This window comes from Melanostigma gelatinosum (genome assembly GCF_949748355.1).
Source record: "Melanostigma gelatinosum genome assembly, chromosome: 16".
Lineage (NCBI taxonomy): Eukaryota > Metazoa > Chordata > Actinopteri > Perciformes > Zoarcidae > Melanostigma > Melanostigma gelatinosum.
Window position 1 is genome coordinate 1,808,259 of NC_136649.1, and position 26,019 is coordinate 1,834,277.

Sequence of the window (26,019 nt, forward strand, 5' to 3'; positions counted from 1 at the left end):
CTCATCAGCATCAGTAGTTTGAAAACGGCATTCAAATGACAATTTTCTTTGTTTATAGTTAGAGCGTTAATGAACATTCAAATTGCTGCATGAGGAAAAAAAACGAAATCAAATCAATGCTCAATCAATCACAAAGTCTCAATGCTAAATCTTTTTTAGAACTTGCACTTTGCAGAACCAGACATCCAGCACAACAGCACGCTTTGAGTTAGTGTCCCATTCTGTTTGTTAATCTCTCTGGTTTCAGTCCAGACCCAGGAGCGTCTTTCAGCAGTAGACGGACCAGTAGATAATGTTGAAAAAGATGTAGGAACCAGGGAAAATCATCCGGGAGTATTTGTCAATGGCGTGCGTGTTCTGGATGATGTTGAGGGCACGCAGGCTCTTCTTCTTCTTGGTGGTGGTGGACTCGCTGCTCACTGACAGATGGACCACCATGTGTTCGGGCTTCTCCGGAACCTCATGCAGTTCTTCCTGCTCCTCCATCGGTTCCTCAGTGTAGCCGGCCAGGCTGTTGGTGTCGGCCTCGCTGTAGGTGCCATCCAACATGGTCATGGTTCGCGTCTGGGAGATCCCGCAGGTGCAGGGCAGTGACTGGCAGGGAAGAAACATCCAATTAAATCATTATTGTGATAGAAAGGATTTTTTTTTTTAACAAATTGTGTGGGGTTTATCAGGTAAGTGTTAAAATAAGTAATCAAACCCATTCGTGTCCTTAGTAGATGGTTTCATTTGGTGATGCATGCGAAAAACAGATTTAACTGTGGTGACCTGACTTTCATAAAGGTCAGCATTACCCCTTGACTGACGCTTTAGTCAGCACTTCAACACCCTTGTCCAGAGGGAGAATTCTCAACAACTACAGGCATGAATGCCACACATTTTTGGAACAATTTCACTGTCCCAAGAGGATAATCCCACCCGGCTCACCTGGCCACTGTAGTTTTTATAAAACATTTGTCAAACAGGAGGAAATAGAGGCAGATTAATCCATATTGAATGGTCTAGTAGTGAATATTTATGTGGGATTGAGTCAAAATTAACAAGTGTGTGTTCATGGTATAGGATACATTCATTGTTGGTTGGGCTCTGTTCATTGGATTTGTTGATAGTAAGATAAATGTAGAACATCACCAGCCTTATATTTTCAAATGGTTTTAAATAGTTGACTCTGATTTTATTGCCTCAGGGATGTGTTCATTCATCACAAAACACGATATAAATCAATGTATAAAACTACAGTGGGGGTGTCATTTAGTGTTTCTGAGAGAAAGATTTGACATGAAAACAGAAAAAAATCAAGCAGCCTTTTTTAAAATGAGGCTGGCATATGCAAAGTACGTTTATTGGAGATAAATCTTAGCTGAATTTCAGGAGCAGGACCACGCCTCAGCCACTCCCCCACTTCCAGCCACACTCCTACAAATACGTACCCACTCTAAGCCTCAGTTTGCTCGCGCTTTCCGCACTCTCAACCGGATCGCCACGCATAAAAAAAACAAAAACCCTTACCTCGCCAACATGGACCTGCTGTTCATCAGCCCATCTGACGACGGCAACCAGTTTGCCTCCCCAGAGGCCCGTACAGCCCAGGGAAGCACTCGACCTGGGCTACCCGCCGCCACCACTCCCGCGCTCCAGCCAGGTCCCCCATTGAAGACGCACCAGCTAAGATCTCTGACTGGACTGCCGCTACATAACTCATACATATAACCTACGCAGAGTGGCTACGTAAGCCGACACGACGATACAGAAACATATGGCGCCCGCGGAAATTCGTGGTCATCTCCGGACAAATTGAGAACAGTCCATTAAGCCACGTTTATCAAGCATAGCTACCAAGCCGTCTACAACACTCGTCATAGATTACAAGTTTTAAATCCTTAACACTCATTCAAGAGAACTGTTCATGCTCATTCATCGGTCATACAGCTTCCCATGTTCCTAGCGACTGCTCCACGGTAGCAGTGAGTGGGACGGGAACCCGGCACCCCAGTTTTCCATTCCAAGCAGCTACATCAGCCAAACCTGGCAGGAGAACCTGAACGTCTGCGGCCTACTACAGCAGCCCTCTCCAGCCAGGGCACCTGGCACCGAGATGCCAGTGCCCCCCGACACTTACTTCCAGCAACCACAGCAAGTTGCTAGCCCGGGCACCCGTCACCGGGATGCCAGCGCCCTCCGCCGCCTACCTCCAGCAAACGCAGCAAGTCGCCTTAGCCGGGATGCCAGTGCCCCCATGCCGTCCACTTCCAGCGATGGACCCACACAATTGGTCAACACAACGATGCCGCTCCCTCTGCTGAATTTGGGGGGTTTCCACGACAGAAGACGTTTTGCCGTAGATCAGCACTCGGATCTCGCAAGCAAATGCCAAGTCGTTTCCCCCATGTTACAAAATCTGACCAATAGTAGCCGCAGCCATTACGTGGGGCCACGGACGGCCCAGCAAGTCCATCTCTTAAACTCCTGACAACCTAGCAGTCATTTACCCAATCAGCAAAGGACGCTGCGACACCCATCCGTCAAGGGTGCGTTCTCGATGCATCTCACGTCTGGGCCACCGCAACGCCATGGCTGCTTGTTTCTCATTCCAGAAGTTCAGAAGATCCGCCCTCCTGCAGACACCAGTCCAACATCGGTTCCGCCATATCCAACGCCATAAATCCTTACTCGATTTTGCCGACCATTGAACAGCAGAACTCCACCGTCAATAACCTACCTTCCCACGCCTACCAACTTACACTCGCCAGCTTCATCGACCCGCGCACGGGCAGGCAACCCTGCTTCCCAGGAGGACTTCTTTTGAGGATCTGCAAGGTCCGGGAGCCACAGTGGATCCTCAACTAAGCCTCCCCCAAACCGCTACTGGCTAATCTCCACCAACCATTCCTCAACGCTCCAAATAATCTACGTAGGTTCACCCTCGGCTAAACTAGTGAACTACTTTTAGCCAAACCGTGTATAAAGTCTAAGTGAGGATTGTTCAGGGTGCTCTAATGTTTAAGCTACTTTTTTAGGGGTTTTGTTCTGCTTTTACTATTTAGTTTATTTGTGTTTTGGAGATTTTTAACAATACGCATGTGTTGAGTGAGTTCCTCTATTCAACCCAAATCAGATCCAGTTATTCTAGTTCAACAGGCTAACTGAAAAGAACAGAAGTGTTGAACGTACTGTATTTCTGGCATGAGATGTTGATGTAGGTGAAATTGCAGAGTCGGTGAGAGTGGCTGGAGCTTTCTGAGTTCTCGGAACAGTGTGAGGGTTTTAAGTTTTATTTCATGCATTAAGTGTCTGTGAGATGGGGTTTGAGGAATGTGCTGGAGTGGGGGTGGTGTGAAAGTGGCAGGGAGAGGTGTGACGTTTAGGACAATGGGGCATAGGCCCAGATGGGGCTTGTTGGACTTCAGCCAATCAGTGAGCTGATCGATGAGCAGAGGAATGCAACTTTGAGGGGACAAAGGGTTTGAAACTCTGGGGGGTTTTCAGATCTTCTGATGGCCATCGAGGAGCAGTGGTGTATAAAGTACTCAAAAGCCATACTTGAGTAAAAGTAAAGATACCTTACTGGAAAACTACTCCAGTAAAAGTAAAAAGTCACCTATTAGAATACTACTTGAGTAAAAGTCTTAAAGTATCTGATATTTATTGTACTTAAGTACAAAAGTACTTAAGTACAAAAGTAATTTTCTGATATTAAATGAACATCATAACCTGTTCATTGAAAGTAAAAGTACAAGTAAATGCTGTTACAGTTTTTCTCAATTGCTAAAACACTAAAACCCATTGGCTGAACAAAGTTCTCAGTTGCCTGAACTCATTTAGCTAATTGTGCAGTCTGTTGTCAATACCTTAAACTATTTCACATGGTAAAACACAATTTGCAGAGCTCACTTAGATTTTTCAGCAAAACTCTAAACACATTCTCAGTCTCAAAACACATTCTGCACTGTAATGCACATGTCATCCATACTGGTAAACACAAGTGGCAACAATCAAATACAAATAGAGAACACATGTCATTGATGAAACACAATCACTCAAAATTGATTTCACTTGTATCAAATGATGTGACACAACCAATATTAGCCAGTTTAGAGAGCAAACAGGTGGTTGAAGGTGATGTCGATGAAGTGCTCTGGCCTGACCCAGCCCAAAGACAAGAGGAAGCACATTGATGACATGTTGACTCCTTTGATTTTTGTCCCTTTCACTGTAGTATTGTATACTGTAGTAGGCCTACAGTGCATTGTAGGCTGTATAATGTACAATACGTAAACAAATTGTATGGCCTTGAACATCGTGCTTTCTATTTGTTACAGTAACAGCACTGACTGCTCAACACATTTTGACTGGTTGCAGGTTCATATCAACAAAGAACAAGAATTACAGTATCACAGACACAAAGGACACGTTTGTGAGATGCAGGGTACAGTACTGTAAAATAGGGGTACAAGGAGGAGGAAGAACAAAAGAAATTGCAAAGAGCAAAGCACAGTTGTCATTTCTGATAAATTTTGAGTTACTGTAAACGAACATGTTTTCGTTCATGTGAAATTTGTTTTGAGATTAAAAATCTACTTCTCCCTGAGAACTATATGTTTTGAACAATGTGCTTTCTGTTTATTGGTGTATTGTTTACTGACTGCTTGATAGTGTATATTATTTTGATCACTTTGTTTATGATTTGAGAGCAGTGTTTGATTTTGAGCACAGGTAAAACTGTTTTGAGGCGAAAGTTTCATTTTGCAAGAGGATTCAGAGGTTTTGTAAATAGTGCTTGAAGATGAGGTTTTGTGTTTACAGTTTTGAGAGAATGGGTGACCGTTTCAAGAAATGTGTCTTAGCAATCGAGAAAAACTGTAATAAAAAAGCAAAGGGTCAGAATTTTGAGAATTATGAAGTTTATTCTTTTAAGTGCTGTGGCCACCATGACCAAGGACAAGGAGCTGTGTTGACAATAATTGGGTTGGCTGTGATCCATCCAGGAGCAACAATGTTCAACATAATATATTGTACATAAGTATACTTTTGCATCTGCTATGAACGTATCATCATAATTCTCTGAAAAGCAATATGACACTGAAGGAGTTGTAACAGTGCGTTTATAAGTCTGCTCATTCCGACTAGAGGATGTAGAGGGCCAATACATAATATTATGTTCAGCATAACATATCCACTTGATGCATCAGGTCAGTGTTTTGAGAAAGGACGCCTGCCTTGTAAACTCCTATGGGCCTGATTTGAACACAATAGACAAAGGTTTGTCTCAAGCTGAATCTGCAATTGGGCGACTGCTACCATCATAACTCCATCTGATCATCCACAACATGACTCAAATATCAAAACATGATCAATACTAAAGAAGCACCCAAAGGAACAACCCAGTCATTACTTGAAACTGAAAAATGTTCATCTTCAAAATAAGTTGGTTTTCAAAATTGCGAGAATTCAGTCTCGCTCTTCTTGGGCTGAAGACTAGTCCTGCGATGCTAAATATCCTTTCACAGGCCGCTGAGGCAGGTAGAGGTGTGTTCAGCGTCACACACAGCTTGCACACAGCTGCGAAGGATTTCACTAATGCTCACGCTAATGCTCACGCTAATGCTGCGCTCTCTCGGCTCCCGTCAATCCTATGGTGTCACAACTGTCAACACTTCCTCAGCTCACTAACTCGCGAGCGATCCACTGGTGTTGGTCTTCGTCACCACCGTAGTTTGTTGCGGGAGTAGCAGGTGCTTCCATTTCTGCTTCTGCCCGCGCTTATAGCATGTAGCATCCTGGGAATCAAAACACCGCAGCTTTGAGAGCACTTGTTTGCAATTGTGCATTAACGTGACGAACCAATGATTTAACTTGCAAGCTAGGACCACTGATTCACCAAACCTGCTTGCTTGCAGTCTGTGTTCCACCACAGTCCCCGACGCTGCTCTCGTGATTCATTTTGTTTCTGAAGATAGATTTGATTTTGCAGCGAGTAACGAAGGTTTCAGGGGAAATGTATCGGAGTAAAAGTATCAGTTTTCTTTGCAAAATGTAGTGAAGTAAAAGTAAAAGTCAACAGAAATATAAGTAGTAAAGTAAAGTACAGATACCCAAAAAAACTACTTAAGTACAGTAACGAAGTATTTCTACTTCGTTACTGTACACCACTGCCGAGGAGGCAGACCAGCCTTCTGGGTGGCTCGGCTTGGATCTCACATTTGATTTTATATATAGGTTTGTTTTGTTAATTGTGTGATTCGGTTTGTAACTGTATCTGTTTTTATGCTTCTTGGATAATAAATCCATTTGATTTTTACTTTAACCTGCTGTTGTGTTTTGGAGGCGATTGAGACAGCATGGCTGCAAGGGGGGGGGGGGGGATTTCTCCCTGTGTCCAGAAGTTGTGGCCTTAACAACAGCTAAAGGGACTGTTCTGGCTCATGAACGGGGAGAAGGATGTCTTTTTTTATTTTCATTTTGTTAAATAATGCATGCCCTACAATGCATGCCCTTTTTTTTTGGTCAGAGCAGAAACAAACCTGAGAACGTGCCCGCTCTCGCATCTTGTGCTCCCGGCGGTCCTGGACGGTGGACAGGTAGTTGACGGCGGCGTACTCCAACACGGACAAGAAGACAAAGACGAAGCTGACCCAAAGGTAAATGTCCACCGCCTTGATGTAGGACACCCGGGGCATGGACGCATTCACTCCGGTGATGATGGTGGACATGGTCAGCACTGTAGTGATGCCTGGACACAAGATACACAACATTCTAGTTATACTAAAGTGAACTGCAGGTTAGAAATGTGTTTGAAACCAAGTTTGTCTAATTTTACTTTCACAGTATAGTTTAATGGTTTGCTCTGGATCAGGAAGTAGACCCAGTGTTGTGCAGCTGGAGCAATAACATGACCACTTATACAGTATGATGCAATGTGGTCCAACAGCCTGCAATGAATACTCTGTGAAGGACCCAGTCAGCACAGTTGTTAAGAGGTGCAGATGAGATGGTATCAGTAGGGCTTTTAAAGAGCTTTTGCTAAAGTAAAAGCAGTTAAACCACAGTGTAGAAATGACTTAGTTACAAGTAAGTCAAGTGTACTTTATTTTTCAATTTTCAACAGATTTGATGAAAAGACAAAACACAATAATACATCTCCTTCTGACTCCCCTACTCTGTATGTGGCTCCAAGCCTATTGGTTCATACATCTTTAAAAACATTTAACAAATATACAGTTTCAACTAAAAAGAAAACTCCTCAAAGAGCAAGTCCCTGTAGGTTGTAACCGGAGAAAATAGAGCATTTGTTGGGGACTATTTTCAGCGGCGGATTAATACTCATTTAGTACTCTAGTGATTTGTGGCAGCAGGACGGCGTAAGTGGGATTGAGATCGAATTGGGATTGGGATATAATTATATATTGGCAATAACCAAAGAGAAAAAACAACAGACTGCAGCACAGACATAAAAAGGGGTCGTGTAAAACTATCCCATTCTATCAGCTGAATTTAACAAGAGCGATGACATGAGCCATGAGAGGATCTCAGCAAGGGGTAAAAAACAGACTCCTGTACAATAAGCACAGCAACAGCCCCAATACAGAAAATAACTCAAAAGAAAAGTGAGCGTGGGAGGTATGTGTGTTCCCGACTGGTGGAGCCAGCTTTCATCTTTTCACAGCCAGATTTTCAATCTCTTTAAAGCACCTTCTTCTGCTACCAAAGACACATTTTTCTTCTTTAATGCAGATCTAATCTCAATTGCACTTAAAGGAAATCATCCTGGGAGTGCCTTTTCACCAGATGATGTTTAAAGCTCAATGTCTGTCTTTTAACTTGACACAAGTCATTGAAAGACCCGCGCGTCTCAAACACAGACGTCTAGACGAATCAACACTTAGCAATCTTTTCATTTGTCAATACGCTCTAAGCCATCACTGTGTGGTTGGCAAAGCCTCGCATTGTTCTGAAAAGGAATCTCAATTACCTCCTTCCGTTATGATTTCATTCATTAGAAATGGGACTGTGTATTATTGATTGGTCTTGGACCTTGCTTGTTTTAGTTATTTGATAAACAAATGGGTTTCATTTCCAACTGCGTAATTGCTGCACTGCTTCCATTAAAAGCAATTATTATTTGTCACAGTTCAAGTAACCCTAGGAAGTTTTGGCATACTATAAAGTCTCTGTCTGCCAACTCTTGCCTTCCAATATTGTTCTTGACTGCAAGTCATACCTCCAATAGCTACACTTTCTCTTTTACACATTTCATTCTGAGGGACATTTGTAACGGCCTTAATTAAAGGATCTAGAGCAGGGGTCTCAAACTCATCTTCACTCCGGGCCACATTAGCATCACGGTCGCCCTCAAAGGGCCGGTTGTAAATGTAAGACTATGTAAATGTAACTACTCCTAACATATTGTTAAATAACTGTCTCTGCATTTGATTATTGTTTATTCAAGTGTAAAAATATTGTACATGCAGTTATATAAATGTAAAAATATTTAAGCACATTTCTGTTATTATAACTTAAATCCTTTTAATTTAGGGTTACGAAACCCACATTACTCTATCAAAGATCAAACTATTAAAGAAAATATCAAAGACAAATATCAAACACAAACTATTACAATAAATTTGTTCAAAGCTTAAAATCCTTTCAAAGGTGCGTTTGCACAATCCCACGTGAAGTATTTCATGTGTTTTAAAGCCACGTTTAAAGTAGTCTTCAATGTACTTTCTAAAGAACTGTATGACAAATGCCAACACGAAAGCATGGAGACTATCCTAATGAGAAGAAGATGGGATGGATATGACATGTGTTGAGAAAAGATCGTGCTGATATCACAAGAACAGCCTTACATTGGACACCAGGGCCCCGTGCCACGTAAGTGGTTCAGCAAAGTCGATCAAATGTCCTATTAGCCAGCCTAAATTAACGAGATGATTGATGTCAGGCTATCTCGGTTCCTGCAAGGCTGATCCGCTCTCGAACAGTCTCGTTAATTCGAACCAGACGATCAGGATCAGGATGATTGCGCGTGCCCGTCCTACGTCAAAAGGGGGAAGCGTCGATCACCGAAACCATGATTTTCTAACAGTACAATGTCAAATAACGTCAAAGAAAGAGCCTCTTTGTTCTCCACTCACGAGCAGGAGATGATCATGAACACTTGAGGATTTCAAGACCGTAATCATGGCAAAATCTAACACCGCCACCGCTGCGAGGGCTAGACGGGAAGCACGGCAAAATATCAGACAAGTTAAATGCGTAAGTGTTGGGAAAATGTATCAGCTAATTTTAATGCCTCATCACCCCAATCAATCAGATTATATGTTTTTAATGTGCTGCTGGCAGTAGGCTTCATGGAATGCATCATCGAATGAGATCTATAGCGACAATAATGATCTCAACTCTTTCAGAATAAGTAGATAAAAACAAGCCCAAAGAGTATCTAATTGATACGAATTAATATGACGATATATGTACTGTATGCCCTTATGTATCATGTAGCCTACTATATATGTGTATATACATGTATGTGTAGATTACCATATATAACTAGTTTGAATATGTGTGTGTGAGAATCTGTTCATGGGCGGATCAGTATGCATGTATGTATTATTCATAATCAGACATTCAATCAATTGAAGCAGTGAAAAGAAAGTGTCTGATTCTCTCTATTCTTATCATGAGTCCACCTTAATCATGTTCTACAATAATGATATGCTGGTGTACTAATAACACTGTCATATCATTATGAGTGCTTTAACCCCATGTATGCAACCAGCCATCAAGAGGACATGGGAGCAAGTAAACACGAAGCACACACACACAATTCAGAATGGTGAGTCAATACAATATGTGCCATAATGTAATGAACACATCCATGAGTTTATTAAGCGCCAAATAAACTTCACGCACGGCATGCAGCGGCTTTCCCCATGTTCTCCGCATCGCCGACACTGTACAACAACGTAGCACTCGCAGAACAGCGCAAGGCTGCATCCAGTCTGTGAGACAGTCAGTGCTCGGCTGCGGCGTGTGGTGTTCAATGTATGGCTCGAGAAGGTCTTATAAATACATGATTTCTTGTCGGCAGAATCGATAGCACTCGTATAGGAAGTCATCATGATGTGATAACGGATCTTGGCAATGTGGAAGAACTCTCACCCAATAAAACGCTCATCCAACTAATATCCTCCTTCATCAGTGGATCTCTGAGGAAGGGCGCTGCACATTACTGCAATAGAGGCTTCTTAGTTTGCTCAGCTGCTTTTAATGGATCACAGTGTGTCTCACTTTACATGCATTTCAGGAACTCCCGTATAACCCCCAGTATATGCGCAAGCGCATTAGACTACCGTATATGACAGGAGCTGCCATTTTTTCCGGGGGAGTGACAGCTTATCCAGCTACCTTCACTGAGCCTGCGCTGGAGCAGGTTCAAGCTTTTGGATGTGTTGCCATGGTGATTTTGCCGAACTTGCTTCGTGGAACCGAAAAGCCTGATCTACGTCATCTTACGGGGCCCAGAAGGGAAAAGAAAAAGAGGCCGACCAAGAAACACATGGAGAAGAACGAAAGTTACGAATGTAACTACGGTTCTATGAATCCTGGATGACCGCCAGAGGCAGTGCTTCACACTGGATATCTTCCGTCTCGCGCATGCGCAGGTCGAATATTTATATCAACAAAGTCACGTGTGACCTCGGATGACCCCCGTCGTCTATAAGTTCCGGTGTCATCCTGAGCTCAGTCCTATGGAATCTTCTCGCGAGTTCACGGGATTCCGAGTGACCAAGAACTCTGGCGGTCATCCAGGATTCATAGAACCGTAGTTACATTTGTAACTTTCGTTCTATTTCATCCTTACTGACCGCCAGAGGCAGTGCTTCACACTGGATGACTTATACCAAAAGAGTCACGAGGAAGCACAGTAACTACCTCTTATAGCTCCGGCAGAGAAAATTGGCCAAAGACCCCTCCCCAGTGGGTGAGGGTTGGCAACGTTAACTCTGTAGTGTTTGGTGAATGTGCTCGGTGATGCCCATGAGGCCGCCGCACATATATCCCCCACAGGCACACCACTCAGGCTTGCCCTCGGTGTGGAGACACTCTTGGTAGTGACCCTTCACCCCGGATGGCCGAGCGCAGCCGCTCGCCTTATATGTATAGGCAATGGCCTCCACTATCCAGTGGGACAGGTGCTGTTTTTTTTTCTTCTTTTTTAAAAAAGGAGCACAGCCCTTCTTAGGCTCACCATAACTGACTATGCAGGCGGTGGCTTCCACATAAGCTCTGAGGGCCCACACTGGGCACAGCAGCCTTGACCTCTCCTCTCCCGATGGGGGAGGGGGGGGGTCAACTTTGCCAGCTGGATAGGCCGGTTTATATCTGAACGTATCCACCTTGGGAGAAACACTGCATTAGGCCAGAAAGTGACACCCAAGCCATCTGAGTTCCACCTCAGACATGATTCTTCCACTGATAGGGCATGCAGCTCGCCCCCACATTGAGCTGAATTGACGGCAAGGAGAAAACCGTCTTGCCGATAGCCATCTTGGCTCCGCCTGTGCCAGGGGTTCAAAAGGAGACAAGCATAAGTTGTCCAGTACCAAGGGTAGGTCCCATGCAGGGGAGACCGGCCCTTATCCAGGAGGGACTGTAGAAACTCAGTACAGCAGGCACGGGGCGCTGTACTGGGAGCTTGTTCTGAGCCGTACACCAGTCGGAGAACAGCTTCCACCTGTTTCTTGTACTGCCGGCAGGTAGACCGCGCACTGGCATTCAGAATAGTCAGTCAGACTGGTTCTATGCAGCCACTCAGCATCTGGTCGGGCCCTCCCGTGACCCATAGTTGAAGGCGGCAGGGATTAGAATGCCAAATCCGACCCTCTAGTTGCGACAGGAGATCCCTCCTGTCAGGGAAGAACTCTTGACAAGCTTATAGCAAAATCAGAGGGAATGGAGGAAAGGCATAAAGAAGATCCTCTGGCCACGTGTGAGCCAGGGCATCTTAACCCAGAGGGCTGGTCCTCTCCGTCAGGGAGACCCAGTGGAGGCAGTGGGTCGACACGTCTGGATGCAGCCGCCACTCTCACGGTGGAGGCTTGTGACGGAACAGGAAAACTACAACCTGGTTCCGTTCTCCTGGTGGGTACATTGCCCACAGGCTGGTCAGGCGAGGGGCCTCCCAAGTCAGAAGGCCACGGTGATCCCCGTAGCAACTTCTGCAGATCTGGTGCCCCATTGATAGTTCATGGGAAATCACAGCAGAGGTGCTGTCTACCGGACAAGCACATGCTTTCCCTTCAAACATGGAAGGAAGTGCTCGAGCGCTAGCTCTAGAACCTGGACCTGCGGTCTTTCAGCAGACAACTGTCCCCAGGCTGTCCTGTTCTGTCACACTGCACCCCGCCTTGAGAGGCAGGTATCTGTTGTGACAATCTCCTGGTGGAATGGAACAGAGCCCCTGGGGCTCGGTTCCTGGGACACTGTTCGCCAGATATGCACTCCCTCCATGGGGATAGTGAATAGGCACTGTTTCGATAATATTATTGCCCTGTATCTGTGCCACTTGGCATCCAAGTGAAGGCTGTTCAGCCATCCGCAAACCCAAGGGAACGACAGTTGAGGCAGCTGTCAGTTTACCCAATAGTCGGAGAAAAGGATGTAGGGCAACCGTCTGCCCCCTCGGAAGAGGGAGAGGTTGTGGGGGCTGTTGGCCACATGCTGGGGCGACAGACAGGCCCTCATAGGGCCACACTAATGAAGGTTATGCTCTGAGAAGGGCTCAGGTAGCTCCTCTCCATGTTCACCTTGAGGCCCACCGGGCCACGTGAGAGAAGGCGAACAGTGTCCTGTGGCGCCTGAAGCCGGGATGGCGCCTAGGTCAGCCAGTCGTCTAAGTACGGCAGTATGTTCACGCCCTGCGATTGCAGGGGGAAAGGACAGCAGTAACACACTGTGAACACCCAGGGAGATGGGAGAGTCCGAATGGAAGCACCCAAGACTGAAAGTTGTGGTGATGCAATCCGCTGAAATCCGCTGATGGGAGAAGAACCCCGACAGCCGGCCTGGAGACATCTCCTGGCACCCCTGCCAGGGGGACGGGGACGTAAGTAGGGTTGTATAGGTAGCGGTCCGGCCTCTCAGCAGGACGCCGAGGCCTGTTGCGGCTACTAGGGTAAGCTGGAGGCTGAGAAAACCGCCTTGTGGGGCCAAAGTGGGACCCCTAGGTCTGGGGGTGCAGGCATGTCCCTGCAAAGACCAGAGAACTGCTGCCTGGTCTGGCTAGCTCTAACAGGCCGCTGAAGCGCCTGTATAGCAGCTGACTCGAACAGCTCACCAGGTTCCACTCTGACAGTACGGAGGGTCCTCCTACATGTCTCAGATAGGGGTGACTGCGCCAGCCAAACCTGGCGGCGAGTCTGAACCAGGGTGGACATCATACATCCACGTTCCCTCGATATGAGCGCAAACGCCTGCAATGAAGCATCACTGAGCGGAAGCGTCGAAGTAGCCCGCTGCAGAGAATCTGCGAGGGAAAGCATGAGGTGGGAGAGGGAGTTGTCGATACGGTGCACAGTGCTGCTGTGTCATAAGCCCTGGATAGCAGGTCATCTTTGACCCGACATTGGGTCGAGGGCACCTGGCATCGGGCCTCAGAGTCTCCTCAGGGGAAACTGATGGACGCAATAGTCGTCTAACTGGCTGGCATACGTGCAAGGCCAGATTTGCCACCTCCTGCATGGTCTGATTTAAGGCGGGAGAGAGCCCTGGTGTCTCGACCATGCACGCAACTCCCTCAGATATTCCTCGGAGGGAGGAACAGAAAAGGTGGTGAGGGCGGGAAGGCGCCAGAAGAAGGCACTCACAGGTGGATGTTCCAACTGCTGTGTATGCCAGGCGTGCAAGCGCCATACAAATGACCAGGGTAGGTTGGGCTGGATTCAGCTGCCCTGACAGGGGGAGGTAGACCTCACGCATCAGGTGTTCCACTTCGGCCAGCCTAGCAGACCTTACTGCTCAAGGCGTGATGCCGCAGGTCCTGCCTGGGTTCTCCGAGAGGCCCTGCCTCAGAAGCTCGAGGCTAGGGCAAGAGGTCAGGGCCGTCCTCCGGCTGAAGAGGAGCTATACAGGTCCTACAGCCGGGAGAGTTTAACATGGCCGCGATTCTGGTGGAACCCTTGTCCCACTAGTTGATGCGGAATTCCAAATCAGTCTGAGCGGGAGCGCTCTGCTGAATGTTGAGAGAACAGGCAGGGGGCAGTCAGTGGCCAGTGATCCTTCGGACACTCTTCACTTGGCCAGCCGCTGCGGATATTGGTGACCCACCAGTTAGCCTGAGCGAGAGCACTCTGCTACTGTGGAAACAGACCCAAAGAAAACAGTCCTTACAGTGAGAGGGGAGCGAGGACACTCGCTTCACTAACATAGTTGCTGCAGATATTGGTGTCCCACCAGTTAGCCTGCGCGAGAGCACTCTGCCACTGTGGAAACAGGTCAGGCAAAGTCCCTATAGTGAGAGGGGAGTGAGGACACTCTTCACTAAGCTAGTTGCTGCAGATATTGGTGTCCCCCCAGTTAGCTTGAGCGAGAGCACTCTGCTACCGTAAAAAACGGACAAAAAAGAACACAGTCCGTACAGTGAGAGGGGAGCGAGGACACTCTTCACTAAGATAGTTGCTGCCGATATTGGTGTCCCACCAGTTAGCTTGAGCGAGAGCACCCTGCCACTGTGGAAACAGGCCAGGCAAAGTCCTTATAGTGAGAGGGGAGCGAGGACTCTCTCTTCACTAGGATAGTTGCTGCAGATATTGGTGTCCCACCAGTTAGCTTGAGCGAGAGCACTCTGCTACTGTGGAAACAGGCCAGGCAAAGTCCTTATAGTGAGAGGGGAGCGAGGACTCTCTCTTCACTAAGATAGTTGCTGCAGATATTGGTGTCCCACCAGTTAGCTTGAGCGAGAGCACTCTGCCACTGTGGAAACAGGCCAGGCAAAGTCCTTATAGTGAGAGGGGAGCGAGGACACTCTCTTCACTAGGATAGTTGCTGCAGATATTGGTGTCCCACCAGTTAGCTTGAGCGAGAGCACTCTGCCACTGTGGAAACAGGCCAGGCAAAGTCCTTATAGTGAGAGGGGAGCGAGGACACTCTCTTCACTAAGATAGTTGCTGCAGATATTAGTGTCCCACCAGTTAGCTAGAGCGAGAGCACTCTGCTACTGTGAAAAACGGACAAAAAAGAACACAGTCCGTACAGTGAGAGGGGAGCGAGGACACTCTCTTCACTAAGATAGCTGCTGCAGATATTGGTGTCCCACCAGTTAGCTTGAGCGAGAGCACTCTGCCACTGTGGAAACAGGCCAGGCAAAGTCCTTATAGTGAGAGGGGAGCGAGGACTCTCTCTTCACTAAGATAGTTGCTGCAGATATTGGTGTCCCACCAGTTAGCTTGAGCGAGAGCACTCTGCCACTGTGAAACAGGCCAGGCAAAGTCCTTATAGTGAGAGGGGAGCGAGGACACTCTCTTCACTAGGATAGTTGCTGCAGATATTGGTGTCCCACCAGTTAGCTTGAGCGAGAGCACTCTGCCACTGTGGAAACAGGCCAGGCAAAGTCCTTATAGTGAGAGGGGAGTGAGGACACTCTCTTCACTAAGATAGTTGCTGCAGATATTAGTGTCCCACCAGTTAGCTAGAGCGAGAGCACTCTGCTACTGTGAAAAACGGACAAAAAAGAACACAGTCCGTACAGTTAGAGGGGAGCGAGGACACTCTCTTCACTAAGATAGCTGCTGCAGATATTGGTGTCCCACCAGTTAGCTTGAGCGAGAGCACTCTGCCACTGTGGAAACAGGTAAGGAAAACAGTCCTCATAGTGAGAGGGGAGCGAGGACACTCTTCACTAAGATAGCTGCTGCAGATATTGGTGTCCCACCAGTTAGCTTGAGCGAGAGCACTCTGCCACTGTGGAAACAGGTCAGGAAAACAGTCCTCATAGTGAGAGGGGAGCGAGGACACTCTCTTCACTAAGATAGCTGCTGCAGATATTGGTGTCCCACCAGTTAGCTTGAGCGAGAGCACTCTGCCACTGTGGAAACAGGCCAGGCAAAGTCCTTATAGTAAGAGGGGAGCGAGGACACTCTCTTCACTAGGATAGTTGCTGCAGATATTGGTCTCCCACCAGTTAGCTTGAGCGAGAGCACTCTGCTACTGTGGAAACAGGCCAGGCAAAGTCCTTATAGTGAGAGGGGAGCGAGGACTCTCTCTTCACTAAGATAGTTGCTGCAGATATTGGTGTCCCACCAGTTAGCTTGAGCGAGAGCACTCTGCCACTGTGGAAACAGGCCAGGCAAAGTCCTTATAGTGAGAGGGGAGCGAGGACACTCTCTTCACTAGGATAGTTGCTGCAGATATTGGTGTCCCACCAGTTAGCTTGAGCGAGAGCACTCTGCCACTGTGGAAACAGGCCAGGCAAAGTCCATATAGTGAGAGGGGAGCGAGGACACTCTCTTCACTAAGATAGTTGCTGCAGATATTAGTGTCCCACCAGTTAGCTAGAGCGAGAGCACTCTGCTACTGTGAAAAACGGACAAAAAAGAACACAGTCCGTACAGTGAGAGGGGAGCGAGGACACTCTCTTCACTAAGATAGCTGCTGCAGATATTAGTGTCCCACCAGTTAGCTTGAGCGAGAGCACTCTGCCACTGTGGAAACAGGCCAGGCAAAGTCCTTATAGTGAGAGGGGAGCGAGGACTCTCTCTTCACTAAGATAGTTGCTGCAGATATTGGTGTCCCACCAGTTAGCTTGAGCGAGAGCACTCTGCCACTGTGGAAACAGGTCAGGAAAACAGTCCTCATAGTGAGAGGGGAGCGAGGACACTCTTCACTAAGATAGCTGCTGCAGATATTGGTGTCCCACCAGTTAGCTTGAGCGAGAGCACTCTGCCACTGTGGAAACAGGTCAGGAAAACAGTCCTCATAGTGAGAGGGGAGCGAGGACACTCTCTTCACTAAGATAGCTGCTGCAGATATTGGTGTCCCACCAGTTAGCTTGAGCGAGAGCACTCTGCCACTGTGGAAACAGGCCAGGCAAAGTCCTTATAGTAAGAGGGGAGCGAGGACACTCTCTTCACTAGGATAGTTGCTGCAGATATTGGTGTCCCACCAGTTAGCTTGAGCGAGAGCACTCTGCCACTGTGGAAACAGGCCAGGCAAAGTCCTTATAGTGATAGGGGAGCGAGGACACTCTCTTCACTAAGATAGTTGCTGCAGATATTAGTGTCCCACCAGTTAGCTAGAGCGAGAGCACTCTGCTACTGTGAAAAACGGACAAAAAAGAACACAGTCCGTACAGTGAGAGGGGAGCGAGGACACTCTCTTCACTAAGATAGCTGCTGCAGATATTGGTGTCCCACCAGTTAGCTTGAGCGAGAGCACTCTGCCACTGTGGAAACAGGTCAGGAAAACAGTCCTCATAGTGAGAGGGGAGCGAGGACACTCTCTTCACTCGGATAGTTGCTGCAGATATTAGTGCCCCACCAGTTAGCTTGAGCGAGAGCACTCTGCTACTGTGAAAACGGACAAAAAAGAACACAGTCCTTACAGTGAGAGGGGAGCGAGGACACTCTCTTCACTTGGACAGTTGCTGTAACTCTTTGTGTGCTACCAGTTAGCCTGAGCGAGGGCACTCTGCTAACTGATATCCGCTACTGATATGGCCATAATGTTTACAACAATCAATGGACACAATCAGATTATTAGCTTAGTCTAGTTAGCCGGAGCGAAACGCTCTGCTAACTGATATGGCGTAATGTTTACAGCAATCAATGTACACAATCCAGCATTAACTTAGTCTCGACAGCCGTAATGCGTAAAAACATCAATGGGCACAACCTCAATGTTGATTTAGTATAACTAGCATTCACCGAGTTAGCCTGAGCGAGCACACTCTGCTAACTGTGATAGTTGTAATGCTACAAAGTTGATGGCCACAGCCACAGTATCAGCTCTGTTTAGCTAGCTTCCCACTGAGTTAACCTGAGCGGGGACGCTCTGTTAACTGTGACGGCCGTAAGGTTTACAAAGTTGATGGACGCAGTCCCAGCTAGCATCTCACCAAGTTAGCCTGAGTGAAGACACTGCTAACTGCGAATTACATCAGATGTAAAGATTAAATCTCAATGGACACAACGGCAATGCCGATCTAGTGTCTCACCAAGTTTGCCTGAGCAGGAACACTCTGCTAACTGTGATAGCCGTAACACTGTGAAGGGCGGGCCGACAGCGTAATTCTACGCTCTCGTTAGTGCGCCACTCGATTAACTAGAGCGGAAGCGCTCTGCCAACCGTGGAACAAACAACTGTTATAGAAAACAATGTTAATCGATCTTATCGATTGCTGTCATCACGACTTAGGTGGCCCTTATCAGACTGGTGACGACCGATGATAAGGGCGTCCACCAGTCCGGGGCTCGATGTCCGAACGGCGAACACACCGTTCCCTCCGAAGAGGGACAGCTCGTCGCAGCCTTTGGAGAGCGAGAGAGCCGCAACTCCGACCGGTGGTCACAAGGCTACAGCGACGAGCTCTTGATCGTCTTGATCGCAGACACATCCTTGTTTATGCTACCATGGTAGCTAACCTGCGTCGCGAGAAGATGAAAAAGGACTGAGCTCAGGATGACACCGGAACTTATAGACGACGGGGGTCATCCGAGGTCACACGTGACTTTGTTGATATAAATATTCGACCTGCGCATGCGCGAGACGGAAGATATCCAGTGTGAAGCACTGCCTCTGGCGGTCAGTAAGGATGAAATAGAACTGTGGAGAAGGAGATGCAGAGCCTAAACCACTCATGGGGCACCATCCAGCGACTCGCCCAGGACCGACAGGAGTGGAAGACTTTTGTTGCTGCTCTACATGCCAAGAGGCATAAAGGGAAATGATGATGATCAATGTACTCAACACATTTCCATTCCAAGTGTACAGTAACCAGCCAAAGAGCTGCTTCTATGAATGTGTTTAAGTATCTCATCATTTTGACTTTCAATCTCATCATTTTGACTTTCTATCATAGTTATGACTTTCTATCTCATAACTTCGACTATGGGGATATTTTTATTATCAAGTCAAACTTTTCTTTTAAAAGATTATTATTTTTTTTTTGCTGGCGGATTCGCGGGCCACATAAAATGACATGACGGGCCGGGAGTTTGAGACCCCTGATCTAGACCCTACATCGACCGGCCCTAACAATATCCCCACTATCTTCTTACAACTGACTGCAGATATTATAACTGAACCAGTGGCACACGTTTGTAATCTCTCTACACAAAACAATGTCATACCTGATGACTGGAAAACTGTCGGAGATCCCATAGTCCCATTTACAAGCTCTCGATTTGAATTCAGGTCTGTGAAATGCTGGTGAATGACCAAACTAAGGTATACATGTGCTTGAACATTTTATTTTCTCATCAGTCTGGATTTAGTTAGCAGCACAACACAAGATCTGCCGCATTTTAAGTAGTAAATTACATTGTGGAAGCCTTGGACGCCAAGAACTATTGCATTGCCCTTTTTATTCATTATGCCAGAGATCATCAGATACAGGCCTGCAGGTTCATTCTCAAATTACCCTTCCAATCATAAGCAATGTGTGCAGTTCAGTGGTCTCTCCTCCAGCTTTCTTAATTTCCCCAAAGGTGTCCCACAAGGTTCAGTTTTAGGTCCCACCCTTTTCACAATTCATGAAAATAATGAAACTGACCCGAATGCTCTGAAGCTCCAACTGTTGCCAAGGTAATTGACGTTGAAATCAGTATTCAAATGCCACTTCTTTTTTTTCTTCTTCAAATAAAGGCCTATGCATTACCCCACAAATCCCAAATAGGCCATAAATTAAAGAATAGTAGTCCCATATGATTCATTTTTGCATGAACATGAATTATTATGAGTTGTTCTCAGACTGCTTTTTGTCCTCATCCCTCGTTAGACATTTGACCGCAGTTTATTTTTCTCACCCAGGGACACTCTGGCCGGCACAGCCCGGCGGTCGATCCAGAATGACACCCACGAGAGCATCACCATAAGCGTGGCGGGAAAGTATGTCTGCAGCAGGAAGAAGAAGATGTGGCGTCGCAGCGTGAAGTTGATGTAGAGACGATTGTACCAGCCTGAAATCACAGCAGGAGACGCTCAAAGATTTAACAGTGTAGAAAGAGGTTAATACAAAACGTTTCACATTTCACACATGAGATTTGATTTTCTACATTTAAGACATGTGCTTACTAACTAAGGATTTCATTTGCAAAGACTTGTGCCCTCTCAGTGTATGCTCCCTCTCAAAGTAGAACTATGAGGCTGGATGTTCCAGGGACTGTGATACATGTATATGCAGATCCCACTGTTCTGATTGCATAAAGTAGGTTCAACCTTTTTTACTCTTTAATGCATACGATGGTTTATAGTACGACATTTTCCTTAAAATGAGATTTGAAAAAACACAATTATCGCCTTGCTTACAACATCGAAATATATTGAGTGGCGACCTCTGTATCTCGGGACCAATCGTACCAAAACTCAGCCCTAATATCACCCTAAACAGTATATGTAGAATCCTTATTAGTATAAAATGAGATCAATTTTATGATGTAATGATGTCAAACCCAGTGGCGGGCCGTGCATTGTATACCTGGGCCTTCACTGCTGTCCTGCAGCTGAAACACCTCATTATGACGCTACATCTACGGTTATTATTTGTTTCGTGTAAAAATGAAGCTCAACAACTATAAATACACTAACTGCAGAGTGCAGATACATGAATAGGCCGAGTGCGTCTCCTCTCTGCTCTGACGAGCTGGGACTGCTGCGCAAGAGAGTAGCCACCTGTGAGTGCTTTGGGGCGGCTCACGGCAGTACCGCTGCTCATTCACGACAGTGTAGAACAGGGGTGCCCAATGCGGAGGTAGTGCGGGTAGATCGCATGTCATTTGCCACTTGATTTTCTAACACACGGGTCACCACGTATGCGTGGTCAACCGCAAAACTCCGGCGAGCTAATTAGTGAGCCTTCCAATTTATTTCTACTAAAGAAATAATTAATTATTGGTCTGCAGGACTCCTCCTATATTCATCAGAATCTCATTCATTCACATCCCTGATAATAATTAATTATTTGAAAGCGTTGGCCGACAATTAATATATAGCACCTTTCAGACAGACACCCCGAACTTTTTAAAGAGTTCAAAGAACGACAGGTAAGCAAATGTGATTATAAACATGAACACCCTCAAGCTCACCCATATACAGCTAACACGAGTAGCCTTAGCCTAGTTTGACACCACATACAGCGTCGGAAATACAAGGGCAAAGGGCAAAACTGCCCCTGAGAAATATAATTTTGCCCCCGATATCACTAGGAGAGGAGCAAAAAATGCCCCCATAATTTCCTCTAATAATAATGATAATTTAATGAACTTGTCAAAAACATCGGAGCCTATATGACACGGTCCAGTTGCCATAGAATGGTTTTGATTTTCGCCTTGACTGATATTGCGTGTGCGTGAAGAACCAAATGGAGCGCTTCTTGGTCAACTCAGCAGACACTTAAATGTTAGTGCACCTATATGCTGAAATTCATGGTAAACGCATTCAAACGGCACAGATCGGGAGTTAGCGGAAAAGATTAACATGAGACAACATCCGGTTTCTTCAGACAAACATCCGGTTTTCAGAATAAGATGCCAACAAAGTATGAATTATATTCACATTAAGTATAAAACATGCTACCCTGCATCTCGTGAGTTAAAGGGAAAATACACCTAAATTGTGCATAAAGTGTCTTTATTCTTTGATTTGAGGGTTGCTGGAAATGAATAATACCTGACCGACAGTCAATGAAGATATTTTACTCAGCAAAAACTCTGAACTGAATTTGTACCTATAAATGGCACATTTTTGAAATTTTGAAGGTGCTATAAAAAAAAATTCTCAAACTTTCCACACAATGACTGATTTATGTAATCAAGGTATCGTTGACTTAATAATTGTTAATAGTTGTTTAAAATTTTAATAATAATAAATAACCACAAAGAAATAAGAATAAAATTGAATATGATTGTCTGATTTATGTTTGTTTTTTGTTCAACAAATCTAAGAAAACACTGTGAATCTGTAGACTACTGCCAAATAGTCTTATTGTTGCCATTTGATGACAATTGCTCATATACTGTAAGCCTAATTAAGTATATTTATTATTTTGAATAAAGGTTAAATGTTATTTCACAAGTTTCAAAAAGTGCCCCCAATTTTTTTGGAAATGCCCCTGGATTTCAGAAAGTGGGGGCAAAAATTGCCCCCTAAAAAATATGTAAATTTCCTACCCTGAGCCAAAATGATCATGAGGTCACAATGCACACAAACGTGTACTAAATGAAGCACAATTCATGCAAAATGGCTCCATGCTGGTGGATCCTGAGGGTGGATCTTGAGCTAATTATTTTTTTATTTTTAGTTAAGGAAAAATAATTATTCCTTGAATTAAGATAAAATATGAAGTGAAAACATCAAACTCACTATGCAGTAAATGAAGCATTGTTTATCCACCCACTCCCACAGACAGTCAGACAGATGGCAGCAGAGTCAGCAGCGATCATGGCACCATGTAGTTTTCATTAATATCTTGCTGTAGGCTAATACTAACATTAATGCCATTTGTTAAGTGTTCAAAAAGCTGGGCAGGAACAAGCTGGTAAAAAAGGGAACCGTACACATGTTTTATTTATTACTATTATAGATAAATATACCAGTATCGTATTTGTGGTATTGTATCGAATTCTGGTATCGTAAGTATCGGTATCGTGATACTTATGGCAGGTATCGTATCGAAGTCATAATTTTGGTATCGTGACAACCCTAATATCAATAGATATTCAGTATTTTTAATGTAGGTAGATCATTTTGACTTGGTCATTTTAAAAGTAGCTCGCAAGCCGAAAACGTGTCGCCACCCCTGGTCTAGAACGTACGTGCTGTCACGTCAGAGTCACAATACCAGAAAAGTCTCCAACACCAGAACAAGTCGCTAGATTAGTCACCAGTAGCTTTTGACAAAACCCGTCTCCATGAGGGTTTGGAAAGTCTCCAGATTTAGCGAAAAAGTCACCAAGTTGGCAACACTGGCGCCGACTAAATATATCCCCAGAGCAACATTTGACATAACAATGGTTCCTATGACATATAAAACCAAACAAAAATCCATCTTCATAAAAACAAGCACACATAATAATATATAAACAAGCATCTTAAAGCTACTGCAGATATAAAAACAAACGCGTTTAACTTACTAGAGCTGCTGTTCACTATTTAAAGACAAAGTCCATCCTCCTTTCTTTATAACAAAGAGTTTAATCTCACGGTTGTTCAGTACATCCGTGTGTTTCAGTTCCAGTAAGAAATCCTTCTGGATTCATGGAAGACAGTGGAGCCTCCCCAGTTGTATTTCTTGAATACGTTTTAATGCGTTTGGGGCTGAAAATGTCCGCTCCACAGAGGCAGCAGATTTTGGGATTGTCACCGTCCAACATGTCACGCTAGCCCACTGACCAATCACGTACTTGTAGGCCAGCTAGCAGCTCTGACACATCAAAGAATACGCCCAACATGTCAAACTAAAGATCTGATTGGTTGAACACTATGACAATCAACAATATCGTCCCCATTCATTTAAAGTGCACATGGATGCACTTGTGAGTCTGCAGGCCTCGAGCCTCTGTTCTTACCTAGAGACACAGAGGTGAAATCTGATTGGATAAAAGCTCTACTTAAAACAAGCTGCACTGGAAGCAGAGCAACTGAGGAAGACGGGAGCTGTGCAATGAGGAAATAAGATAATGGGAACCAGTGACGTGTGGTGAGGTTCGTGGCTGGTGTATATATATATATGTATATATATATATATATATATATATATATAAAAATAAATATATATATATATATATATATATAAAAATAAATAAAGAAACATCTGCAATCCAAACCAAGGAGGATTCGTTTGTCTGGAGGGGATACACAATGCTGCAGCAGGGAGCATGTGTTTGTATATTCCCATTAGCTAAAAGTGGTCTATATTTCAATATAAAGTATACTCAATAAAGGACTATTTAGCTATTCGGCTGGATGTGGTGAGTACAGTTCTGTACTCACCACATCCAGCCATTTAAAGTCTTTTTATGGGAGACTGTGCATTTGCTCACTGACCCTTATCTTTAGAGACGTTTACTTCTCATGCTGCGTTCACACCGGTCGCGTTGATTTTTTGACGCACTGCAAAATCGCGTCCAACGCACTGCACAATCGCGTCCAACACGCCGCCGGTCGTGTTCACACCAAACGCCACAAAATCTCGTAGCGCCGGAGAGGGGGCGTGGTTTATCGTCCTGGAAGCCGTTCACCTGGCCGCCATTTATTTCCGCTGTCAACCGTGAAAGGAATAAGTCCAATTGCTGCTTTGTACGTGTTGTGGAAGTCCCTCAAACATCGGAATGCCAAACGCCGTCATGTCTGGTTCATAATATTGTTCAGAGGAGCTCCGTGGATTGTATCGAGCTGTATTCACTGTCTAGCAAGCCACCGGTCGCTGTTTACTACAGCTGTAGGAACACAAAATAAACTGATTTGGCTGTGATTCAACGGCAATAAACCGACAAAAAGGGACTCCGAAATAACTACATAATGATGCCGATTTGCACTTGTCTTCTCCGACAAAAAGGGACTCCGAAATAACTATGTAATGATGCCGATTTGTACTTGTCTTCTCCGACAAAAAGGGACTCCGAAATAACTACGTAATGATGCCGATTTGTAGGTTACTGGTCTTCTCAATGGAGCTCTGATGGATCGGTGCTAGGCTATGCTAACATCGTAGCAGCTCCACCAGCACTCAATAACGTCACGTAGACGTAAATACGGCAGCGTCTATTCATTGTTTGTACCGTATGGTTTACACACACACATGTATACACATGGTTTGGTCCGGTCTCTGTTGATATGAGGTATCGTAGAGCTCTGGGTGAACACAGACGGCTACAGGATTTATTTCCTGATTCAACAACGGCAGGAAGCCAGTGATGACAGGGGGAGCAACTCAACGCTGATAGGCTATCGCGCCACAGCGTCACGCGATTATGTCGCTGAAGTTGAAAAATTTCAACTCGCGCGTTGGCGATTTTGCGGCGTCCACCGCGTCCACCGGACTGCAATAACGCGTCCAACGCGCCGCGCCATCGCAAAATCGCGGCGCGCCAGTCTCATCGCGTCTGTTTCTATACTTTGTATGTAATCTCGACGCGCGTCAAAAAATCAAAGCGACCGGTGTGAACGCAGCATCACAATGAATTCATCGAATTCAAGTAACATTTAAAAAAAAAGAAGACTTTCAAGACTTACTTCAATCCCCTTGCTTATCCTAACTGATCAATTTGATGCTTTTATATGGAGCAGTTTCTGACTTTTGTTTGGAAAAATAGGGATATGTATATCAATCTTTACTCATGTCATTGAGTGCATGGGTCAATACACTTTAAGCCCCTGGACATCATTTGTCTGGGCCTTCCAGGAGTCTCTGTTGGGTTTGGCCATAAGAGCGACCTGTTTAGGTAAAGGTCACGCTTTGGGTTGAAATAAGTTAGTTTTTTAAGGTGACATTGTGGTATGTTTTACAATTTGGTTGACCCATCTATTCACCCTGACCTCCCCCCCCCCCCCCTACGTGCACCTTGTACCAGTAACGCCACCTAATTTCCTTCTTTGCTTGATTATAATTCCAACGGCTGCTAAAGGGCTTTTCCTCTTGACTCCATTGGCCAGCAGTGTTAAAGCAGCGCTAAATATAGAACACCTGTCCTGAAGGTAGAGCTGGAGGAAAGGTCACGGGGTCAAAGAAGCTTATTCGGTGGCTGTAGGCCTTCGCCTTGAAGACAGAGATGACTGCAACCGTGATTCATTCCGACAAAATAATTG

At 45.5% G+C, this 26,019-nt stretch overlaps 1 protein-coding gene across 1 annotated transcript in view; it reads right to left on the bottom strand.

Annotated features, from left to right (window-relative positions):
* Nucleotides 1-267: 267 nt before the first annotated feature.
* gabrr2a (gamma-aminobutyric acid type A receptor subunit rho2a) overlaps nt 268-26,019 on the bottom strand; it is a gene marked incomplete at its 3' end in the record, with an annotated part of 119,171 nt that continues 93,419 nt past the window's right edge. Inside the window, exons 7-9 of the mRNA XM_079287266.1 lie at nt 20,022-20,174; nt 6,525-6,733; nt 268-594 (exon numbers count right to left, since the gene is read on the bottom strand). Coding sequence (XP_079143392.1) covers nt 268-594; nt 6,525-6,733; nt 20,022-20,174 — 689 coding nt within the window. The remainder of the gene's footprint in view (nt 595-6,524; nt 6,734-20,021; nt 20,175-26,019) is intronic.